The sequence below is a fragment of the Chiloscyllium plagiosum genome, unplaced genomic scaffold (genome assembly GCF_037043375.1).
Source record: "Chiloscyllium plagiosum isolate Xiang-an unplaced genomic scaffold, Cpla_swu_hap1 HiC_scaffold_7, whole genome shotgun sequence".
NCBI lineage: Eukaryota > Metazoa > Chordata > Chondrichthyes > Orectolobiformes > Hemiscylliidae > Chiloscyllium > Chiloscyllium plagiosum.
In genome coordinates this window covers 109,710,117-109,732,963 of record NW_028270145.1, presented here as the reverse complement: position 1 = coordinate 109,732,963, position 22,847 = coordinate 109,710,117, and the positions used below count along the sequence as shown (strand labels likewise).

General features: G+C 41.6%; 1 protein-coding gene across 2 annotated transcripts in view; it reads right to left on the bottom strand.

Moving 5' to 3' along the window:
• The window catches only part of ttll4 (tubulin tyrosine ligase-like family, member 4), a 109,977-nt gene that overhangs the window by 40,094 nt on the left and 47,036 nt on the right, over window positions 1–22,847 (bottom strand). For both annotated transcript variants that reach the window (XM_043694273.2, XM_087989346.1), the window contains exons 3-8: window positions 20,979–21,064; window positions 19,136–19,238; window positions 17,080–17,207; window positions 9,479–9,589; window positions 8,671–8,747; window positions 3,314–3,508 (exon numbers count right to left, since the gene is read on the bottom strand). In XM_043694273.2, coding sequence (XP_043550208.1) covers window positions 3,314–3,508; window positions 8,671–8,747; window positions 9,479–9,589; window positions 17,080–17,207; window positions 19,136–19,238; window positions 20,979–21,064 — 700 coding nt within the window. The remainder of the gene's footprint in view (window positions 1–3,313; window positions 3,509–8,670; window positions 8,748–9,478; window positions 9,590–17,079; window positions 17,208–19,135; window positions 19,239–20,978; window positions 21,065–22,847) is intronic.

The window sequence follows — 22,847 nt, the reverse complement described above, 5'->3', positions numbered from 1 at the left end:
AAGAGATGTACAGCACGGAAACAGGCCCTTTGGTCTAACTTGTCCATGCCAACCAGCTACCCTAAATTAATCTAGTACCATTTGCCAGCACCTGGCTCATATCACTCTAAACTCTTCATATTCATGGACTCATCCACTTGTCTTTTAAATGCTGTAATTGTAGCAGCCTCCACCACTTCCTCTGGCTCATTCCATATACACACCATCCTCCGCGTGAAAAGAATTTCCCCTTAAATTCCTTTTTAAATCTTTCTCCTCTCACCCTAAACTTCTGCTCTCTCGTTCTGGACTCCCCTAACCCAGAGAAAAGACTGTTTATCCACCCTATCCATGCCCTTCATGATTTTACAAACCTCTATCAGGTCATCCCCCAGTCTCTGACGCTCCAGGGAAAACAGCCCCAGCCTATTCAGCCTCTCAATATAGCTCAAACCCTCCAACCCTGGCAACATCCTTGTAAATCTTTTCTAAACCCTTTCAAGTTTCACATCATCCTTCCTCTAGGAGGGAGACCAGAATTGCAATCAATATTCCAAAAGTGGCCTCACCAATGTCCGGTACAGCTTCAACATGGCCTCTCAACTCCTATACTCAATGCTCTGACCAATAAAGGAAAAAGCATACTAAACACCTTCTTCACTATCCTATCTTCACTTTCAAGGAATTATGAACCTGCACTCCAAGGTCTCTGTTTAGCAACACTTTCCAGGACCTTACCATTAAGTGTACAAGTCCTATCCTGATTTGTCTTTCCAAAATGCAGCACCTCACATTTATCTAAATTAAACTATTTGCCATTCCTCGGCCCACGTGATCAGGATCCTGTCGTACTCTGAGGTAACCTTCTTCACTGTCCACTACACCTCCAACTGTGGTGTCGTCTGCAAACTTACTAACCAGACCTCCTATATTCAAATCATTTATGTAAATGACGAAAAGCAGTGGACACAGCACCGACCCTTGTGGCACGCCACTGGTCACAGGCCTCCATTCCGAAAAGCAACCCTCCACCACCATGCTGTCTTTTACCTTCGAGTCAGTTCGCCCTGTATTCCATGTGATCTAACCTTGCTAAACAGTCTACCATGAAAAACCTTGTCGAACGCCTTACTGAAGTCCATACAGATCACATCCACTGCTCTGCCTACAACAATCATCGATGTTACTTCTTCAAAAAATTAAATCCCTCGTCGTTATTTCGAGGAGCAGGGAAATTCTCCTGTGCCTTGACCATTACTTGAACAGATTATCTAGTTATTGTTTGAGGAATGTGCTGTGCACAAATTAGCTGCCACATTACAACAGTAACAACACAAACACACTTAGATTGATATCCCATCCACCACGTTATCATTCAATCCCTCCACTAACAACGTGCAGTAGCAGCATTGTGTACCATCTACAAATTACACTGTAGCAACTCACCAAGGATTTACCAACAGTAGCTTCCAAACCTGCAATCTCTACCATCCAGCAGGCATGTGGAGAAAACTGCCACTTGCACGTCTCTTCTGATTTACAATGCGAAAAATGAGATCTTAACTTGGAATTATGTCACCATTTCTTTACTCACACAAACTCTTTCCTAGCAGCACTACGAGTCTACCTACATCACATCGAGTATAGGAGTTCAAGAAGGAAGTTCACTACTGTTACAAAGGGGAAAGGGTCAAACCCCCCTGATAATTAAAATTAGACACCAACCCTAATCTGTTATGAAGAATAAGTTTCCTTCCAATAATTAAACCTGCAACACCCAGAGAAGCTCACCTTGCCCCCTACAATCTGTTAAAGAGTGTGGTTAAATGAAAGGAATCCCCGATACTTGCTTTATAAATAACAAGTACCAATTTATTTATTTAACACTAACAGTGAACAAATTAACAGAATTACTAACACACCAAACAATTTCACCTTAACTATTAACAATTCCCTTACAGAATTAAATTCTGCTGGTAGGCTGTTCCAACAAACCTAAGTAATAAGACAACTAAATTAAAAATTAGATTCTCAAAGTCCATACAGGATGTCTCTTCCAGAATGTTTTCTTGTCTCTTCAATCATAAATGCCTTTGTTCCAGTAATCCTTCTTTCAGGAATGTTTTAGATCAGATTCCCTACGGTGTGGAAACAGGCCCTTTAGCCCAATAAATCCACACAGACCCTCCAAAGAGTAACCCACCCACATGCATTACCCTCTGACTAATGCACCCAACACTGTGGGCAATTTAACATGGCAATTCACCTGACCTGCACATCTTTGGACTGTGGGAAGAAACCAGAGCAGCCAGAGGAAACCCACTCAGACAGGGGGAGAATGTGCAAACTCCACACAGTTGCCTGAGGCAGGAATTGAACTAACCACTGAGCCACTGTGCCACCCATTACCTCTTAAAGGGACCACACACAGTCTTTCCTCCTATCATTTATACAAACTAATTCTTGTTTCCTGCCTTCCACTTCAGAAGTACTCGAGACAACTTGATAACACCACCAAATTCTCAAAAGGACAAATAAGGATCGGCAACAAATTATGGCCTTACCAGTAAAGCTCATATCCCATGACAGAATAAAATAATTTTTAATAATCTAAATTGCTGGGACATCTTGATAAAGAAAGGTATAAACCTAAGTACTTGTTTAAATTTAGTGTTCATTTTTAAAATTGTCAAAAGCCAAATTTTGCTCCTTTCTCTTCTTAGGCAGTCCCTTGGGATCATGATGACAATTTTATAATCTAGAGATCCATTTGCAAATAAATGAAACTGAAGAAACTCAGGTGAGGTAAGATCTGTGGAGAAAGAAAGAGTTAACATTGAGGCAGTTATGACGTTTCTTCAGAACTGTACAAATCCTGCCACAAGTGTGGATGCACAGGATGTCCAGGTTTTTGTACACGCCTTTGGTTGTTTGTGCCTGCTCACCATCTTAGATGTCAGATGACTGAAGCATTTTGTACTTTTGTAGTTGATTCTCCAATCTGCGTGGTCTTGGCTAAGAGATTCCCACAAATTGGTGTGGAAACTGTATTTACTAATTAGGCTAGTTCTCAGAATTAGTTCTCAGAATTACATTATAGAAGGGGTACTTTGGTCATTCTTTGTAATAGTTATCCAAATTAGTTCCATTTACTCACACTGTTGCCCACAGCCATAACGGTTACCCCTTTGCAAGAATATATTCAATTCTTTCTTAAAAGTTACAGTGAATCTGTTTTTACAAAATTTTCAATTATAACTCACATCACAAGACAAAAATGCTCAACTCTTCTCTGGCTCTTTTCCAATTAACTTAAAACTTAGACTTAACTTACTGGTTTAATAATCCATTTCTGCTTTCCAGAGCTAGCCCCCCAGGCATTCTTCAGCAGTTTGATGTCATGAGGGAGAATGTAGGACTGTGGAAAAAAGTTGAATTCTCTTTTCCCAAATCGCATCTGCATTCTCAATAAGTTACGCCACAAGCGATCCTTACGCCCAATTTGAAATGATCCTGGAAAATGATTCAGCTAGGAAGGAGAACAAATATGAAGTTAGATTCTTTTCCCCTTCAAAGTGCACCAATGTTTTTTGTTGTTTACCTGATTTGAGAGAAGTAATACAAAATACAAACCTCCACAAGCCAAAATATACAATTTCAGAGATTATTAAAATGACAAAAGTAGTGGAATTTAGCAATTGCAAAATGAACAATTTGCATTTACATGGCAACAACAAAGGCAATAAATTGTCCAGAAGAACTTCAGAAATGTATTGAAACAAACTAAGAGAAGGTTTGAGGATGGATGATTAAAAATTTGGTCAGGGAGATTCAAGATGGCGGCGACCCAGCAAGTCTGAGTCTGTAGTGCTCTGCCTAAGACTCTGGCAGAGTGGGGCACCCGCCTTCACCTCACCCTTTAAATCATTTAAGATGGCTTTTGCCCAGCGTATTCAGTCATTTTACATCAAACATGGACAGTTTGGTGCTGTTTCTAAAATGACTAAGGGTAAAAACTCCCACAGCTTGCAACAGGCATGAACCCCTCCCCCACCCACTCCCACAGCAGCAGAGACGCCTGCAGCCGCCTTGGGGGAATATACCTGCGGAGGGGAGCCTGATCTCTAGGATCACCAAACTTCAAGAGAAGATCAACGCTCTTATTGAGTCCTGGTCAAGGTGGGAATCGTTCTCAGTCATGCTGCAGAAGCATGACCGAGAAATCGAAAAACTTGAGCAGTGCGTCGGAGGGGTGGAGCAATGGGCCGCGGCGTCCGAGACGGCTGCCGAGTCATCTGTAGGTCAGGTCCGGGCTCTTGAGCAGCGAATCCGGACCCTGGAGGAGCACATCGACGACTTTGATGATCAGGGCCGTCGGAAAAATATTTGGTTGCTGGGCCTTCCTGAACGCGAAGAGGAAGGCCAGTTTGTAGACCTTTTGGAGCGACGGCTCCCACAATTATTGAAGTTGGAGTTAGGACCAGGTCGGGTGTGGGTGGAGTGGGCCCAATGGGTTGCTATACGCAGGCCCAGGTTGGACTAGCACCCCCTCCCGGTTCTAATCGGACTACAATGCTACCAAAGAAAAAGAAATGTGCCTGGAAGCCTCCAAAGTCCTGGGGAAGGATCCCCAGGCCAAGATGCACAAGGGTTTCAGAATAATGTTATTTCAGGACTTCTCTACAACCATGGTCCACAAGAGGAGGGCATTCGATGAAGCAAAAAATGTCTGAGAGACCCAAATATCCAATATTCCATGCGCTATCCGGCAACGCTGCGCTTCAGCCATAGAGGATCCATTTACAACTTTGGGTCGCCGGAAAAAGCAAAAGAATTCTTGGACTCTCTTAAATAGACTGCGGGATCCAAACCATGTGGATAGGGAGTCTGGACAGTATATGCTGATCAAAGCCCTAATACATGGAGAGGAATATGGAATTTTGAATCTTTATTGCCCTCCGACGCATCTCTTTAAATTCGTAACGGAAGTGTTCTCTAAGTTGATGGCTTTTGGAGTCCACCATATAATTATAGGAGGAGATTTTAACTGTATTATGGACCCAGAGACAGACAGGATACCTAAGAACACTACGGGAATATCTCCGAGATGTAGACAACTGGAACATATGAAGGAGCTAGGGCTAGTAGATGTATGGAGGGGCCTTCACCCCTAGGATAGACACTTTACTTTCTACTCTAACCCACACAAATGCCATACCAGAATTGATATTTTGTTGCCCCCTCGACCCTTTTGAATTCCATACTGTCTTGTAAAGTAGGTATTAATGTAATTTCTGATCATGCCGCAGTATATATGGAAGTCAAGATTAGGGATGATGGGATAGGCCCCCGACATTGGCATATGGATCCCTTCTTATTGAAGGATAGCAAATTTATAAAGTATTTTTCGCAGGAATTCAAAACCTTCTGGGAAATTAATTCAGGTACGGCCAGTGACCCATTGATGATGTGGGAGACCACTAAGGCACATGTGCGAGGCTTGATCATCTCATATTCTGCGTCTCGGAAAAGACAAAAGGGAGAGCAACAGCGCCTGCTTGAGGCTTGCTTGAAGGTAGCTGAGACAGCATATCTTAACAGGCGTTCCATTACTAAGCTACAAAGGATCACAGCCCTTAGGGCAGCCTTGAATACTGCACTTACCCAAACAGCAAAGAGGGAAATATTATTCACAAAGCAGAGATTATTTGAATTTGGCGACCAGCATGGCAGATACCTAGCATACCTAGGAAAAGGCTCAAGCCATTACGTCTATTAGAGAAAGTGCTGGTACCTTGACTAGTGATTGTAAAAAGATCAATACAGCCTTTACAAAGTTCTATTTTGAACTGTATAAATCGCAGGACTGCGAGGATAGAACCGAGAAGATGGAATCCTTCATTAAAAATTTGGCCCTTCCGGGCTTAACCTCTGAGCAGGTGTTGATTTTGAATGCCCTCCGACAACCCAGGAAGTACTCGACGCGGTTAGGCAGCTTCGGAGTGGCAAAGCACCTGGACCAGACGGATTCCAAGTTGAGTTCTATAAAGAATTTAGAGGGGAACTGATTGGGCCACTCATAAATATGTATGATTATTCACATAGTCAGGGCCGCCTCCCGCCTTCGTTGAGAGAAGCAAACATCTTTCTTATTCTTAAAAAGGGAAAGGCCCCAGAAGATTGCTCATCATATAGACCGATATCCTTACTAAATGTGGATTTCAAAATTCTTTCTAAAATATTAGCATTAAGACTGGAGAAGGTCTCACCATACAAGAGGACCAGACAGGATTTATAAAGGGCCACAGGTCAACTAATAATATTAGAAGGGTCTTAAATATGATACAAGCCTGTCAACAGGGAACATTACCAGGTTTAGCTGTCGCCTTGGGACGCAGAGAAGGCATTTGATCGGGTAGAACGGCCATACCTTTTTTATACACTGGAAAGGTTCGGTGTCAGAGAGGTATTTAATTAAATGGGTTTCAGTAATGATCCCAAAGCAGCAGTGATCACCAATGGTTTAAGTTCAGATCGCTTTAGTGTTGGCAGGGGCTGTCGTCAGGGACGTCCTCTTTCACCATTATTATTCACGCTCGTGATTGAACCACTGGCGGAAGCTATACGAACTGACCCTAACATAAAGATTCAGAGGATTGGATTGGGCAAACATAAAATCACTCTCTGCGGATGATGTCCTCCTCTTCTTAAGTGATCGTTTGATATCTGTGCCCCGTCTAATCCAAGTGATTAATTTATTTGGGATATTTTCAGGCTATAAAACAAATTTTGTGAAATCTGAGGCCATGCCGTTGGGAGGTCTTGCCAGTGTATCCAATTTACCGGACGGATCTTGATTCCCTTTCAGTGGTCACTAAAAGATTTTCTGTACCTAGGTATTTTTATCACACCAGTATTTGGTCAGCTGTATAAAGCTAATTTCATGCACTTAGAGAAAACAAGGCAGGACCTTCAATATCCTGGTTAGGCAGAGTAGCCCTAGTTAAGATGAATATTCTACCTCGTCTTCTACATCCAATGAGAATGCTCCCCCTAATGCTGCCGAGACAGGCGTTGTATAAGCTCTCCGGCTGGCTCGGCTCCTTTATTTGGAATCATAAACGGACCCTTATCAAATTAGAAAAGCTGCAGCTCCCACAAGCAAGGGGAGAACTGGACTTTCCAGATTTTAGGAGGTATCTTCTGTAGCTGACTGATTGTGGGTCACAAGAGACCCAATCTGGTTAGACATTGAGACCTCCCAAACAAAATGTCCCCTCATCAATCTTTTATTTATAGACAAGATGAGAGCTATTATGGGCTATTGTTAAAAACAATAAAATAATTGTATTATTAAATACAATTAAAGCCTGGAGGATAATGCAACAAGATGAGGGTAACCTGCTAAAAACCTCCCCTTATACTCCTATAGTGGGAGCACCGGGATTTCAGCCAGGTGTAACAGATGCAACATTTAAAACTTGGAAGTCCAGAGGTATCTCCTGCTTTGGAGACCTGTTCGATGGGGAGGTTATGTCGTCCTTTGAGCAGTTGCACCAGAGGTTTGGACTGCCTAACAGGGATCTGAATTAAACTCCATCTGCCACTTCTCAGCCCAATGGCCCATTTGGTCCAGATCCTGTTGTAATCTGAGGTAACCCTCTTCGCTGTCCACTAAACCTCCAATTTTGGTGTCATCTGCAAACTTACTAACTGTACCTCTTTTGCTCGCATCCAAATCATTAATGTAAATGACAAAAAGTAGTGGGCCCAGGACCGATCCTTGTGGCACTCCACTGGTCACAGGCCTCCAGTCTGAGAAACAATCCTCCACCACCCTCTGTCTTCTACCTTTGAGCTAGTTCTGTATCCAAATGGCTAGTTCTCCCTCTATTCCATGAGATCTAACCTTGCTAATCAGTCTCCCATGGGGAACCTTGTCAAACACATGTATTACTTTTGTAATTTTGTAAAAGACCTCAAAAATTCTCTTTTTTCAATAAAAATACCTATATAAAAAAAAAAATTGGTCAGAGGTAAGCTTTACGATCGTTGTGAGAAGGTAAGTGAAGACCCAAAGGTGGAGGGAGGTATATTCAGAACTTTGGACCCAAACAACTGAAAGCACAGCCACGAAAGGAAAGTTTAAAAAGGAGGGCAATGAGCGGTTCAAGGCGGCAGCTTACCACTAGCTTCTTGAGGGCAAGTAGCAACGAGCAATAAATGCTGGCCTAGCCAGTGACTCCCACATCCAATGAATGAATGAAGCTGGGAGGAATACAGAGGTCTCTGATTGATGCATATCCCCAAGACATGTGAATAGCATACATTTCCTCATAGGAAAGGTGTCGTATAAAGGTAATCTGGTGCTAAAATTGGACTTAGCCACTCAAAAAGCCAATGCTTTGGCTCAAGAGTCTCCATTTTAGGGCAGAATAGTAACCACCATCAACAACAGAAAAAGGATGAAATTATGATTAAAACGTTCATATAGGGTTCAGGGAAAACATCGAGTCTGGCTTTCAAGTCCTGAAGGGATACATCGGCATTGGTTTTAGGAGTTCAAAGACAGACAGATAATTGCAACAATAAATACGTGCTTTTTTTAATATTTCGATAAAAATAGAATAAGCACTTGCATTGAAAGGGAGAGCTCACAGTAATATTAATATTGAAATTCTAATGGCTTACCTTCTGATATTCCCGAAGGGTTCTGAATAGTGGTGATTTCATGTGATGTCCCCAGCAGCCCAGCCAATCATAACATCCTGAAATGTACAACATATCAATTTTCCACTTTAAGGCAATTTTTAAATGCCACTTGATTTTTCAGTAGGGGAAGACCGCTATCCAATCTCTCATCCCAGTGGCCATTTCTGACTTTTGAACCTACACAGTGAGCACTGGTAATTTCACCTGTGGAGAAGCATCAGGCAAGTGCACTCAGCAACCATACATTTTTGCTTTGGCAGAGGCACTGTAAAATATGATTTCCTCTTCTTGGTTCTAAGCAGCAAGAACAGTTTATCTCTGTTACAGTCAGTTAACTGGGATGTTCACAGTCAACAAGGTGCAGTAGCACTGACTATTGAACTTTCAGATGTTAAAGATGTGTTGATACTTAATTGCACATTCACGTTCTTTAGTTCAATTTAGTATTGCTGAGTCATTGGCGGATGGTTATTTAAGTAATTCAAATTTTATTTTAATTATATGGGACTTAGGTGCTTTCAGGACTATATCCCAATATGTGGGGTGTTTTCAACTGAAAATTGAACGGTGCTTTTCCATATAATAGCCATTGGCTAAACACATTTGTTAGATGTGACAGTATTAAGTTGCTGTTTTGCAATTTTACCTGTTATATTGAGAAATCACAGTCCAAGTTTCTTAATCTTTCATGAAATCCATAAACCAGCAATAATTGCATAATTAGTGCCAAATTTTAAAAGTGGAATCAAAAGGTTAAGACACACTTATTAGTGCTCACATGACTTACTTTTAGTAATTTTAAAATGTGATCTGGCAATAGCATTTTTCACCACTATTGGCGTCACGGTGGACATTTTCCATTTCATCTGTCTTCGTTGATCCCACGGCAAAAGTTCAACTGTGAATATCAAAGTCAAAGTCAGTCACTCAGTAAAGAAAACTGAAATTACACAGCAATCCTATTCTGAAAGATGCAAAGCAAACAAAAAGATTGTTTTAAAAGCTGCAAACTTAAGACTTTTAATAGCAAAGCAAGTTCAATTATTTGAGACAATAAGTAATGAGTCTTACAGATCAGAGATTTAGGTTTAATCCAAATTTTGTGATGAGTTACTGTAATGCACACATGGCCTCAGTGTAACTTTAAGGAAAATTCCTACTTTGATTGTTATCTATTAATCCTTGTCAGAAGTAAAAATATATGGACACTATACAGAACGGGAGTCACCATTCAGTCCTTGAGCTTTTTTAACAATGCAAATTAAATCATATTTGATCTTACTTCTCAAATCAATTTGCTATTTTTGTCCTATTTTCTTAAAACCCTCCAGCTTAGCTGTTACCAGCTTAAGGGCAAGTCATAGAGATGTACAGCATGGAAACAGACCCTTCAGTCCTACCCGTCCATGCCAACCAGATATCCCAACCCAATCTAGACCCACCTCCCAGCACCCGGCCCATATCCCTCCAAATCCTTCCTATTCATGTACCCATCCAGATGCATTTTAAATATTGCAATTGTACCAGCCTCCAGCACTTCCTCTGGCAGCTCAATCCATACACACACCACCCTGTGTAAAAAAGTTGCGCCTTAGGTTGCTTACATCTTTCCCCTCTCAACTCCATATTTCTTCATGGTTGCCTCCTCAGTTGCTAGTAGGAGCTTCCCATTTTCAATTTCAAGCCATTTACTATACCACTCCCTCCATCTTAATTCTAAATCCTCAAATCATCTACCAGCTTCCTCAGCACGTTCTCATTCCTTAGGATACACTGCCTATTCTTGATTCACCGTTGATCTTGCCTTCTCCACCATCCTGAAAACTCATTACTCATGTTCACTACATTCTACAATATACACCACACCACTGTCTTGATAAGTACTTTTCTCAAGACCTCTACTCATTACTATGCGAAGCAATTCTTCATGCATTACACCGCTGACAATTACAAAACAAACCAGACAGATAGATTGGCTTTGATTTAAAGTTATAACACTTGCCAGCGACTACTACAAATTCATTTTCAAAGTTCCTGCTCTTGCATGTTTAGCACATGCATTTAAAATCCTCTGCAGTTTAGTCTTGAATTCCTTAAGTACCCTCCATCAGGAACAAAGTCAGTCAGTTTTGCAGGGCCCACAAGAAAACCTGGGTAGCTGTGCAATGACATAACAGGTATGGATATTGCTCTGATTTGTTTTGAATCATAAATGCAAACTAAAACATCCCTAGTGCTTACTCTGATGATGGAACTCAGAACACAATTCTCCCCAATTTGATGTTATTATCTTGGAAAGCAGAAAGTAAACAAATATCTCCCAGACATAGAATCATAGAGATGTACAGCATGGAAACATACCCTTCGGTCCAACCCATCCATGCCGACCAAATATCCCTACAAACCCTTCCTATTCACGTACCCATCCAAATGGCTTTTAAATGTTGCAACTGTACCAGTCTCTACCACTTCCTCTGGCAGCTCATTCCATACACATACCACCCTGTGTGTGAAAATGTTGCCCCATAGGTCTCTTTTATATCTATCCCCTCTCACCCTAAACCTATGCCCTCTAATTCTGGACTCTCCCATCCTAGGGAAAAGACTTTGTCTATTGATCCTATCCATGCCCCTCATAAATTTTGTAAACCTCTATAAGGTCACCCCTCAGCCTCCAACACTCCAGGGAAAACACCCCCCCACCTGTTCAGTGTCTCCTTCTAGCTCAAATCCTCGAATGCTGGCAATATCCTTGTAAATCTTTTCTGAACCCTTTCACGTTTCACAACATCGTTCCGATAGGAAGGAGACCAGAATTGCACGCAATATTCCAACATTGGCCTAACCAATGTCCTCTACAGCTGCAACATGACCTCCCAACTCCTGCATACCAAATGCCGCCTTCACTATCCTATCTACGTGCGACTCCACTTTCAAGGAGCTATGAAACTGCACTCCAAGGTCGCTTTGTTCTGCAACACACCCTACGACCTTACCATTAAGTGTATAAGGCCTGCTAAGATTTGCTTTCCCAAAATTCAGCACCTCACATTTATCCGAATTAAACTCAGTATGCCACTTCTCAGCCCATTGGCCCATCTGGTCCAGATCCTGTTGTAATCTGAGGTAACCCTCTTTGCTGTCCACTACGCCTCCAATTTTTGGTGTCATCTGCAAACTTACTAACTGTACCTCTTATGCTCACATCCAAATCATTTATATAAATGACAAAAAGTCGTGGACCCAGCACCGATCCTTGTGGCACTCCACTAGTCACAGGCCTCCAGTCTGAAAAAAACAACCCTCCATCCTCTGCCTTCTACCTTGGAGCCAGTTCTGTATAGTTTATGCAGTCTCGGCTTGCGTTAGTTAGAATTGCTGTACCAGAAGATGCAAGTGACCTCAAGAATTCCTGCTCCTTCTAGAAATCCCAATAGAGAGTACAGGTTGAGAATTTTTTTACAACTTCAACGCGAGGAGCATCCGAAATAAAGTGGGTGAACTGGCAGCATGGGTTGGTACCTGGGGCTTCGATGTTGTGGCCATTACTGAGACATGGATAGAGCAGGGACAGGAATGGCTGTTGCAGGTTCTGGGATTCAGATGTTTCAGTAAGAACAGAGAAGATGGTAAAAGAGGGGGAGGTGTGGCATTGTTGATCAGGGACAATATTACAGTTGAAGAAAGGATGTTTGGGGACTCGGTAACTGAGGTAGTATGGGCTGAGCTTAGAAACAGGAAAGAAGTCACCATGCTGGGAGTTTTCAAAAGGCCTCCAAATAGTCCCAGAGATGTCGAGGAAAGGATAGCAAAGATGATTCTCGATAGGGGTGAGATAGGCAGGGTAGTTGTCATGGGGGGCTTTAACTATCCAAATATTGACTGGGATCACTACAATACGAGTACTATAGATGGGTCAGTTTTTGTCCAGTGTGTGTAGGAGGGCATCCTGACACAGTATGTAGACAGGCCGACAAGGGACAAAGCCACTTTAGATTTAGTACTGGGTAACGAGCCTGGCCAGGTGTTAGATTTGGAAGTAGGTGAGCACTTTGGAGACAGCGATCACAATTCTCTCAGGTTTAGTTTAGTGATGGGAAGGGATAGGTGTACTCCACCGAGCAAGTGTTACAGATGGGGGAAGGGAAATTACGATGCAATTAGGAAAGAATTAGGAAGCGTAGAATGGAGAAGGAAACTGCAGGGGATGAGCACATTAAAAATGTGGAGCTTATTCAAGGAAAAGCTCCTGTGTGTCCTAGACAAGTATGTATCTGTCAGGCAGGGAGGAAGATATAGAACGCGTGAGCCGTGGTTTACTAAGGAAGTGGAACCCCTGGTCAAGAAGGCGGCGGCTTATGTGAGGACAAAATGTGAAAACTCAGTTAGGGCGCTTGAGGGTTACAAGGAAGTCAGGAAAGACCTAAAAAGGGAGCTCAGAAGAGCCAGGAGGAGACATGAGAAGTTGTTGGCGGATAGGATCAGGGTTAACCCTAAGGCTTTCGACAGATATGTTAGGAATAAAAGAATGACGAGAGTTAAATTAGGGCCAATCAAGGATAATAGTGGGAAGTTGTGTGTGGAGTCAGAGGAGATAGGGGAAGCACTAAATAAATATTTTTCGACAGTGTTCACTATAGAAAATGAAAATGTTGGCGAGGAAGATAGAGATACTTGCACCTAGACTAGAAGAGATTGAGGTTCACAAGGAAAAGGTATTGAAAATGGACAAGTCCCCTGGGCCGGATGGGATCTATCCTAGGATCCTCTGGGAAGCAAGGGAAGAGATTGCCGAGCCTTTGGCTTTGATCTTCAAATCATCATTGTCTACAGGAATAGTGCCCGAGGACTGGAGGATAGCAAATGTGGTTCCCTTGTTCAAAAAGGGTAGCAGAGACAACCCTGGTAATTACAGACCAGTGAGTCTCACTTCAGTTGTTGGTAAAGTGTTGAAAAAGGTTATAAGAGATAGGATTTATAACCATCTAGAAAAGAATAATCTGATCGGGGCAGTCAGCACGGTTTTGTGAAGGGTAGGTGGTGCCTAACAAATCTTATTGAGTTTTTTGACAAAGTGACCAAACAGGTAGATGAGAGTAAACAGGTTGACGTGGTGTATGTGGATTTCAGCAAGGCGTTCGATAAGGTTCCCCACAGTAGGCTATTATACAAAATGCAGAGGAATGGGATTGTGGGAGACATAGCAGTTTGGATCAGTAATTGGGGAGAAAGTGAGGACTGCAGTTGCTGGAGATCAGAGCTGAAAATGTGTTGCTGGAAAAGCGCAGCAGGTCTGGCAGCATCCAAGGAGCAGGAGAATCGACGTTTCGGGCATGAGCCCTTCTTCAGGAAAGTCCTTCTTTCCTGAAAAAGGGCTCATTCCCGAAACGTCGATTCTCCTGCTCCTTGGATGCTGCCTGACCTGCTGGATCAGTAATTGGCTTGCTGAAAGAAAACAGAGGGTTGTAGTTGATGGAACATGTTCATCTTGGTGTCCAGTTACTAGCGGCGTACCGCAAGGGTTGGTGTTGGGCCCACTGCTGTTCCTCATTTTTATAAATGACCTGGATGAGGGCTTAGAAGGGTGGGTTAGTAAATTTGCAGACGACACTAAGGTCAGTGGAGCTGTGGATAGTGACGAAGGATGTAGTAGGTTGCAGAGAGACATAGATAGGATGCAGAGCTGGGCTGAGAGGTGGCAAATGGAGTTTAATGTGGACAAGTATGAGGTGATACACTTTGGTCGGAGTAACCGGAAAGCAAAGTACTGGGCTAATGGTAAGATTCTTGGGAGTGCAGATAAGTAAAGGGATCTCGGTGTCCATGTACACAGATCCCTGAATGTTGCCACCCAGATTGACAGAGTTGTTAAGGCGGCATACAGAGTTTTGGCCTTTATTAATAGAGGGATTGAGTTCTGGAACCAGGAGGTCATGCTGCAGCTGTACAAAGCTCTGGTATGGCCATACTTGGAATATTGTGTACAGTTCTGGTCACCGCATTATAAGAAGGATGTGGAAGCTTTGGAAAGGGTGCAGAGGAGATTTACTAGGATGTTGCCTGGTATTGAAGGAATGTCTTACGAGGAAAAGCTGAGGGCCTTGAGGCTGTTCTCATTAGAGAGAAGGTTGAGAGGTGACTTAATAGAGACATACAAGATAATCAGAGTGTTAGATAGGGTGGACAGGGACAGCCTTTTTCCAAGTATGGGGACAGCAAACACGAGGGGACACAACTTTAAAGTGAGGGGACATAGGTATAAGACAGATGTCAGAGATAGTTTCTTTACTCAGAGAGTAGTAAGGATATGGAATGCTTTGCCTGCAACGGTAGTAGATTCGCCAAGTTTAAGTGCATTTAAGTCGTCATTGGACAGGCATATGGACGTACATGGAATAGTGTAGGTGGGATGGACTTCAGATTAGTATGACAGGGCGGCACAACATCGAGGGCCGAAGGGCCTGTACTGCGCTATAATGTTCTATGAATGATGGGAAGGGATGTTTCCTGGACACACTAGTCCAGAGGTGACCACGTGCCTTTGGAGAAAGTCCTCTGCTTTAATCAGTGGTCAGAAACATGAGTGAGTGTGAGACCACAAATGAAGCGGGTAAGGGAATACAGAGAGCAGCAGCACAGGATTACTGGGCTTTGCAACTGTCCAAGAAATCTGGGGATTTCACAACTTGTTTGAATGAGAATGAGGGCTACAGGATGGGTGAGCCAACATCCAGTAGATAACACAGGAAGCCATACAAGAGCAAGGAACAAATAGCAACGCAGTGATTGCAAGACACTTTGCGGTAGGGTGGGGGGAAAAGGAGAAAGAGGGGGAAGAGAGAGAACCGACATTGTTTGCTGCAACCAAGACAGTAAGTCCAGATGGCTGTGTTGTGTCTCCAGTCCCAGTATTTGGAATATCTGAACTGTGTTGGAGATGAAATTACTGCAAGTTGGGAGAATTCAGTGGTTGTTATTCATGCTTTTTCAAACAACATAGGTAGAATTAGGAAAGAAATTCTGCGGAGGGAGTACGAGAGGCTAGATACTAAAAATTGAAAAACAATCAAAAGTAAAAACCTCTGGATTACTACCTGAGCCATGTGCTAATTGGCATTGAGCAAATAAGATTAGGGAAATTAAGGCAAGGACCCAACAATGAGGATTTTTCACAATTTCACAACAAAACTGAAAACATTTCCACAAAACACAATGAAACAAATTTCATTCCTTCCTTCAAAGCTTTCGCCTGTGTTATGTTCCTTCCCTTACCTCCCTGGCCACTCACGTATCCCAATGCGTTGACCCCCTCCATAAATTCTTTTCACTGTTCCTCAAACCAGGATACAAATCTCCCTCTCTTCTCACGTCATTTTCCTTTCAGTGTTATCAAATGTGCTTTCCCTTCTTTCACACATTAATAGAACTTCCTTAAGTTGTGTGTCTGTTTTCAGAAACTGGATAGGTTAATAAGTACTAGCCTTCAAACTTCCTTCGCAGGCCATGAACGTTTCAAAGATGGTTGCGTAATAGTTACATGGTTGGATCAGAAATCCAGGACAAATTTCATTTTAAAAGAATCCAGAAAATTTAAAAACATATAAAAGTGACCGTAAAGTTGTTAAATTGCGTTGAGTCCTGTATACTATCATCTTTTCAGTGGATGAAATACGCTGTTCTACCTGGTTTGCCGAAGGGTGACTCCAGTTCAAAGTTTGAGAGAAGATTTGTAGCTCGGGTGCTCGTTGTTGTGGTTCTGTTCGCCGAGCTGGGAATTTGTGTTGCAGACGTTTCGTCCCCTGTCTAGGTGACATCCTCAGTGCTTGGGAGCCTCCTGTGAAGCACTTCTGTGATCTTTCCTCCGGTTCCCAAGCACTGAGGATGTCACCTAGACAGGGGACGAAACGTCTGCAACACAAATTCCCAGCTCGGCGAACAGAACCACAACGATGACTCCAGTGCTAAACCTCCTATTGGATCCCAGAGAATAGGGACTATGGGAAGACCTCTACAACACAGACTACACTAATCCAAAAAGGCAGACCAGCAGTATGACTTATTGAAGAATAACCAGAGTGAACAAAAAGGCAACGTAATATCAAGCTTGCAAATGAATTCACACCTGGGAAGAGATCATTTGCGTCCAAATATCTAGGTCTCGACATGAGATTTAAACAAGGAAGGGACAGCCATACAGAAAGAAATTAGAAGACAGACAAGATGTATTGGGTGCAGAAGTTTAAAAGTAAACCAAAATTAAGAGACCCAAACAAAGGAAAAGAAATTCAAATTTTATTTTTTTCTTGAAACAATGCAGCACCATATGAATGAATACAAAATCCTTTACTGAAACAATAAGTACAAATAAATCTAGGTTTTCTTCCTTACTTTTCTCATTCGAAGTTCCAAAGTAAATCGTCAGAGGCATATCATGAAATAAGCTTTTTACCAATGCTGGTTTAGCAACTTGAATTTTACATTCAGTTACTTGTGGGTAGCAAGAATCAAAAACATTCCTTAGGGAAAAAGGGAATCACAGAGAATATGTAAGTGCATTAGCAGTATACAACATTAAATTCACTGTACACTAAATACCATTGCAAGAAATATATCTTGATGTGAGGAGAAAATTGCATAAAGATTGTTCAAAACATCAATATGAAAAACACAGAAATTACTTATTTGAGATAGGGGTTGCTGGAAGCTACCTCAGATAAAATGGCAGCAACATACATTTTCACAACCGTTGGACTTTGTACAATGAGTAGAAGAACACACACAGTCAGAGATTACAACACGTTAACAGAACCTTCAGTCCAATTCATCCATGCCAACCAGATAGCCCAAAGAAATCTAGTCCCATTTGCCAGCACTTGGCCCATATCCCTCCAAATCTTTCCTATTCATATACCCATTCAAATGCCTTTTAAATGTTGTAATTGTACCAGCCTCCACCACTTCCTCTGGCAGCTCATTCCATACATGCACCACCCTTTGCGTGAAACGTGCGCCCTTTTAGGTCCCTTTTAAATCTTTCCCCACTCACCTTAAATCTATGCCCTCTAGTTTTGGACTCCCCCATCCCAGGGAAAAGATCTTCGTTATTTACTCTATCCATGTCCCTGAATTTTATTAACCTCTAAAAGGTCACCCCTCCGCCTCTGAAAGTCCAGTGAAAACAGCCCCAGCCTATACAGCCTCCTCCTTTTGATCAAACCCTTCAACCCTGGTAATGTCCTCGTAAATCTTTTCAGAGCCCTTCCAAGTTTCACAACATCTTTCCCATTAGGACAGAGACCAGAATTGTATGCGATACTGCAAAAGTGGCCTAACCAATGTCCTGTACAGCCACAAACATGACTTCCCAACTCCTTTATTCAATGCACTGACCAATAAAGGCAAGCATACCAAATGCCTTCTTCACTACCCTATCTACTTGCGACTCCAATTTCAAGGAACTATGAACCTGCACGCCAAGGTCTTTCTGTTCAGCAACACTTGTTGCTGAACAGGACCTTATCATTAAGTGTATATACCCTGCCTTGATTTGCCTGTCTAAAACGCAGCATCTCACATTTATCTAAATTAAACTCCATCTGCCACTCCCCGGCCCATGTGCCCATCTGATGAATATCCTTTCTTTAAAAATAAATGGGGAATGAGGAATTTTGATCAAATAGTGAACAAGTTATTTGGCCACGAAAACCCAAAAGTTGGTATGGCTCTGCAATGAGCATGGACTATATTCAGGTTAAAAAAATTCTCCTAAGTTTCAGCAGGCTTTTATCTTAATAGCAACCAATATCCATTCAACAATCTAATCAACATCTAAGTAACATCTAAGCACCTAGCAACATGAAAGTCAGGAAGTTTCTAACCCTAATAGACATCAACTTTGTCTCAAATTAAAAGAAACATTGCAACCTGCAGCATTAAATAAAGAACTAGACAAATATGCATCTTGATTCAAAGTGCCCAGTTATGTCCATGGAGAAACGAATACATTTCAAAGCAGTATAACTTAAAAAGGTACAGATAAGGAAGAGAGGGAGAGAATAAACTGCCTCAGTGCCAGGGATTGGGGTTCGATTCCTGCCTCAGTTGACTGACTGTGCGAAAAATGCACATTCTCCCAGTGTTATCAAGGGTTTCATCCAGGTGCTCTGGTTTCCTCCCACAGTCCAAAGATGTGCAGACGAGGTGGATTGGCCATGCTAAATTGCCTGTTGTATCTAGGAGGATTTGCCATGGGGTAAATGAGAAGTTTTGGAGAAAAGGTAGGTGTCTGGGTGAGAGTTGATGGGCTGAATAGCCTCTTTTTGGACTCTAGGAATTCTATCAATCTTTGTACAATTCCTTACAGAATACTAGGAAAATAAAAGCAAACTACAGTAAGACTTTCAGTTCTTCAGTCAAATTAAATAAAACATTTCAGCAAACTTACCTGGCATCAGTAGATTCCGGTAGTTCACTAAAGGCCACCTTAGATAAACCATGTGCTGATTCAGTTGAACAAGAATCAGAGATGGTAGAACACTCCAACTCTTCTAAAAACGAAACAGCAACTAGTATTTGCTTACTCCTTAAAATGCAACAATGTTAAAATTAACAGTAATGAGCCCTTAGTCCTCAGCTTGGGCAGATTTCTTAAAAAGGAAAATTGTTTTCAACTGAATCATACGTTATCCTTCTAAAAACAAAAGAGAAAAATCTGTGAAGTACACTTCCAATGGGGAATATTTCTCTGCCTTAGCAGTCCAGAGCTTGGAGTCAGCCATTTAGGACTAAGAGGAAGAAAAATTTCTTCAAAACAGAAGCTTGCGAATCTTTGGGACTCTTGGCTCTAATGATTGGTCCTTAATCGTAGAATTTATTCAAGACGGAGGCTGATAAATATTTTGGAAATCAAAGGATGTGTTATGGTGTAAGGAGGTGGAATTGAAGTACAAGATTGTTTGTGTCTTATAGAAGGTTTCAAGGGTCAAATAGCCAATATATGAGCCTACTCCCTATATCCTTAAATTCAGACCATGGAAGTATCATTGAAATGTCATGCAAACCTAATAATTTTGACTTTAAACCTATTTATTCTACTTAAGCTTAGAAGTAAAATGGAAACAAACATACATTACCAAGAATAATACTTTTGTGGGCAATGTATAAATTTTGAAATCCATGAGAAAACAGAACATATGAAAAAGTCAATTATCGTTCAAGTCCCAGTTTATTATTTCTCAGCCTTTTCTGTTGCCTCTTGAGCTATGACAAGTAGAATAAAGTAACTCAGTTGTTTTTGGGAAAAAAAATCCTTAAATGTTTCAAATGAAATTGTAGACAGCAATAAACAAATTGTGAAGAGTTTTCCCACGACCAAGATCAAATCTGGGAACAAAGGTCTAGACTGAAAATGGGACTAAAATTTGTTTTAAATAAAAATCAAACTAGACCTGAAACAGGACACGGGAATTTGAAGCAGAATTACAAAAAATGTTCATAAGCTTCAATCAGTCATTAGGATTTGCAGCACTTTGCATAGAGAGGCCCTTCAAATAAAAGTTAAAACATATGCCAATACCTACAGAAAAGGGCATACATGTTGAACGGCAGGAACCTAGGAAGTGCAGAGAATCAGAGGAACTTTGGTGTTAATGCTTACAACAGATCTTTGAAGACAACAAGACAAGCCGATAAAGGTTGTTTGAGGTGGTATATGGATAACTTACCTTTATTAGTAGGAACACTGAATACAACAGCAGGGGTAGAAGACATTAGTTAGACCTTAGTTGGAATACTGTGTGCCACACAGTTCTGGTCTCATCATTATAGAAAGGATGTGACTGTACTAAAGAGGGTTCAGAAGGGGGTATAGATAGATAGGAAGAAATATTTCCTTTTAGTAAGGGATCAATAATTAGGACAGCACGCCTTTAAAAGGTAAGGGCAGGAGGTTCAGGAGGAGATTTAAAGAAGAATTTTTTACCTAGCGTGTAATAGATACAAGCAGCTCGCCCTGCAAAGGTGTTAAAGACAGGAACCGTCACAACACTTAACGAGCATTGAGACATCACTTAAAGTGCCATGGACAATAAAAGGCTATGGACCAAATACTGGAAAATGGGAAACAGCAGATAGGTGTTTGATGACTAGTGTGGACATAATGGGTAAAAGGATCTCTTTTCACATTGTCAAGTTACATGAATAAGCCTTGTACAATGACGTGGCTTTCAGGAATGAAGGAGGTACCCAAAGATAAGAAAATATCCATTACTGAAGGACATCGAAATTACCATCACATTCCTGGCTGCTGGTATCACCCAGTCCATCTGCAACCTCTTCCTCCTCCTCCTCCTCCTCCTCCTCCTCAGTCTCCTGCCTGGTAAGAAACAGAGCATAGTTTAAGATAGCCTGGTAGTGCAGTATTTTATATACTATCAATAATTTCTTTCAAAACCTATGTTTCCTTAGTTTTTTTTTAAACTGGGCAAATAGAAGGGAAACGCTGTGATGGTTATGAACAAAGTAGGAGCTGTAGTAGTCCATTCAGTCGCTCGAATGAACTCCATAAAGATCATGACTGATCTGTTTACACTTCAAATCCTATATTCCAACCAGTACCTTCAAATCCATTGCCTAAATATTTTATCTCCTCAAAAATATTCAATGAATTGGCTTCCACTGCTTTCTGATGAGGGAAATTATAAAGTATTTCGAACCTCAAAGAAATTTCTCATCTCTTACTCTAGGGGGATTCCTAATTTAAAGTGACCCCTAGTTCTGGACCGATCTATAAAGAGATACCCTTACCAAGTCCACCTCGCAAGACAAAGGACAAATAACACAGTGCAGCACAGGAACAGGCCCTTCAGCCAACACGAACACATGACGCTTTTCCATACTAAAAGCCTACTGCCTCTACATGGTCTGCATCCCTCTGTTCCCCACTTATGTATCTGTTAAGATGCTTCTTATATGTTGCTATTGTCGCTGCCTTCATCACCTGCTCTGACAGCACGCTCCAGGTACTCACCATCCTTTGTTTAAAAGAACTTAGCTCTCACATCTCCTTTACACTTTCTCCTGCCTTTATTTTATATGTGTTCCTCAGTAAATTATATTTCTACCTTGGGTGAAAGAGACTATGACTATTCATTTTATTCATGTCTCTCAATTTTGGAAGCTTCTATCAGGTCGCCCTCAGCCTCCAACGGTCAAGTGAAAACAAACCAGGTTTGTGCAAACTCTCCTCATTACTGAGACCCTCCAAACCAGGCAACAACTCAGTAAAAATCTTCTGTTCCATCCCCAACGCCTCTATATCCTCTGGTTGCATAGTAACCAGAACTGTACACCATATTCTAAACGTGGCCCAACTACACATCTGCAATATGTTTTGCTAATATTTATATTCCATGTCCTGATCGATGAAGGCAAGCATACCATACACTTGTGTTGCCACTTTTAGAAAACTGTGGACCTGTACACCTAGATCTCTCTGCATGTAACACTTCTAAGGGGTCTGCCATTTCCCATATACTTGCTTCCTATATACTTGCTTCCTCCCAAAATATATTACCTCACATTTGCCCAGCTTAAATTATATCTGCCACTTCTCCACTTAAGTCTCCAGCCTATCTATATCTTCCTGTATTCTCTGGCAACCCTTCTCAATATCCGTAACTTCCCCAATCTTTGTCTCATCCAGAAATTCAGCATCTTATGAAGTTCAATCAAATGTAGAAACTAGGAGCAGGAATAGGCCATTCAAAACTGCTTTGCCATTCAATAATAATCATGGCTGATTTGCTACCTCAATGCCATAATGTGATGTGGTCGGGCATGGTGTAAATTACAATGGCAAGGATACAGGAGCCTGAGCTGGGAGCTGGAGGAACATGGCGAGGAAGAAAGGCGGCGGCAAGAACCTCAAATGGAAGGCAAAACGAAAAGACAAAAAAAAAGGGCCACAGTGCAAAATAAAACTAAGATGACTAACAAGGTTAAAAAAGTCAAGTCTAAAGACTGTGTCTTAATGCACAGAGCAATAAAGTAGAGGAGCTAGCAGAGCAAATAAATATAGACAGTTATGACATAGTTGCAATTATTGGAATATGGCTGTAGGATGACCAAGGATGGAAGCTAAACATTCAGGGGGTGTT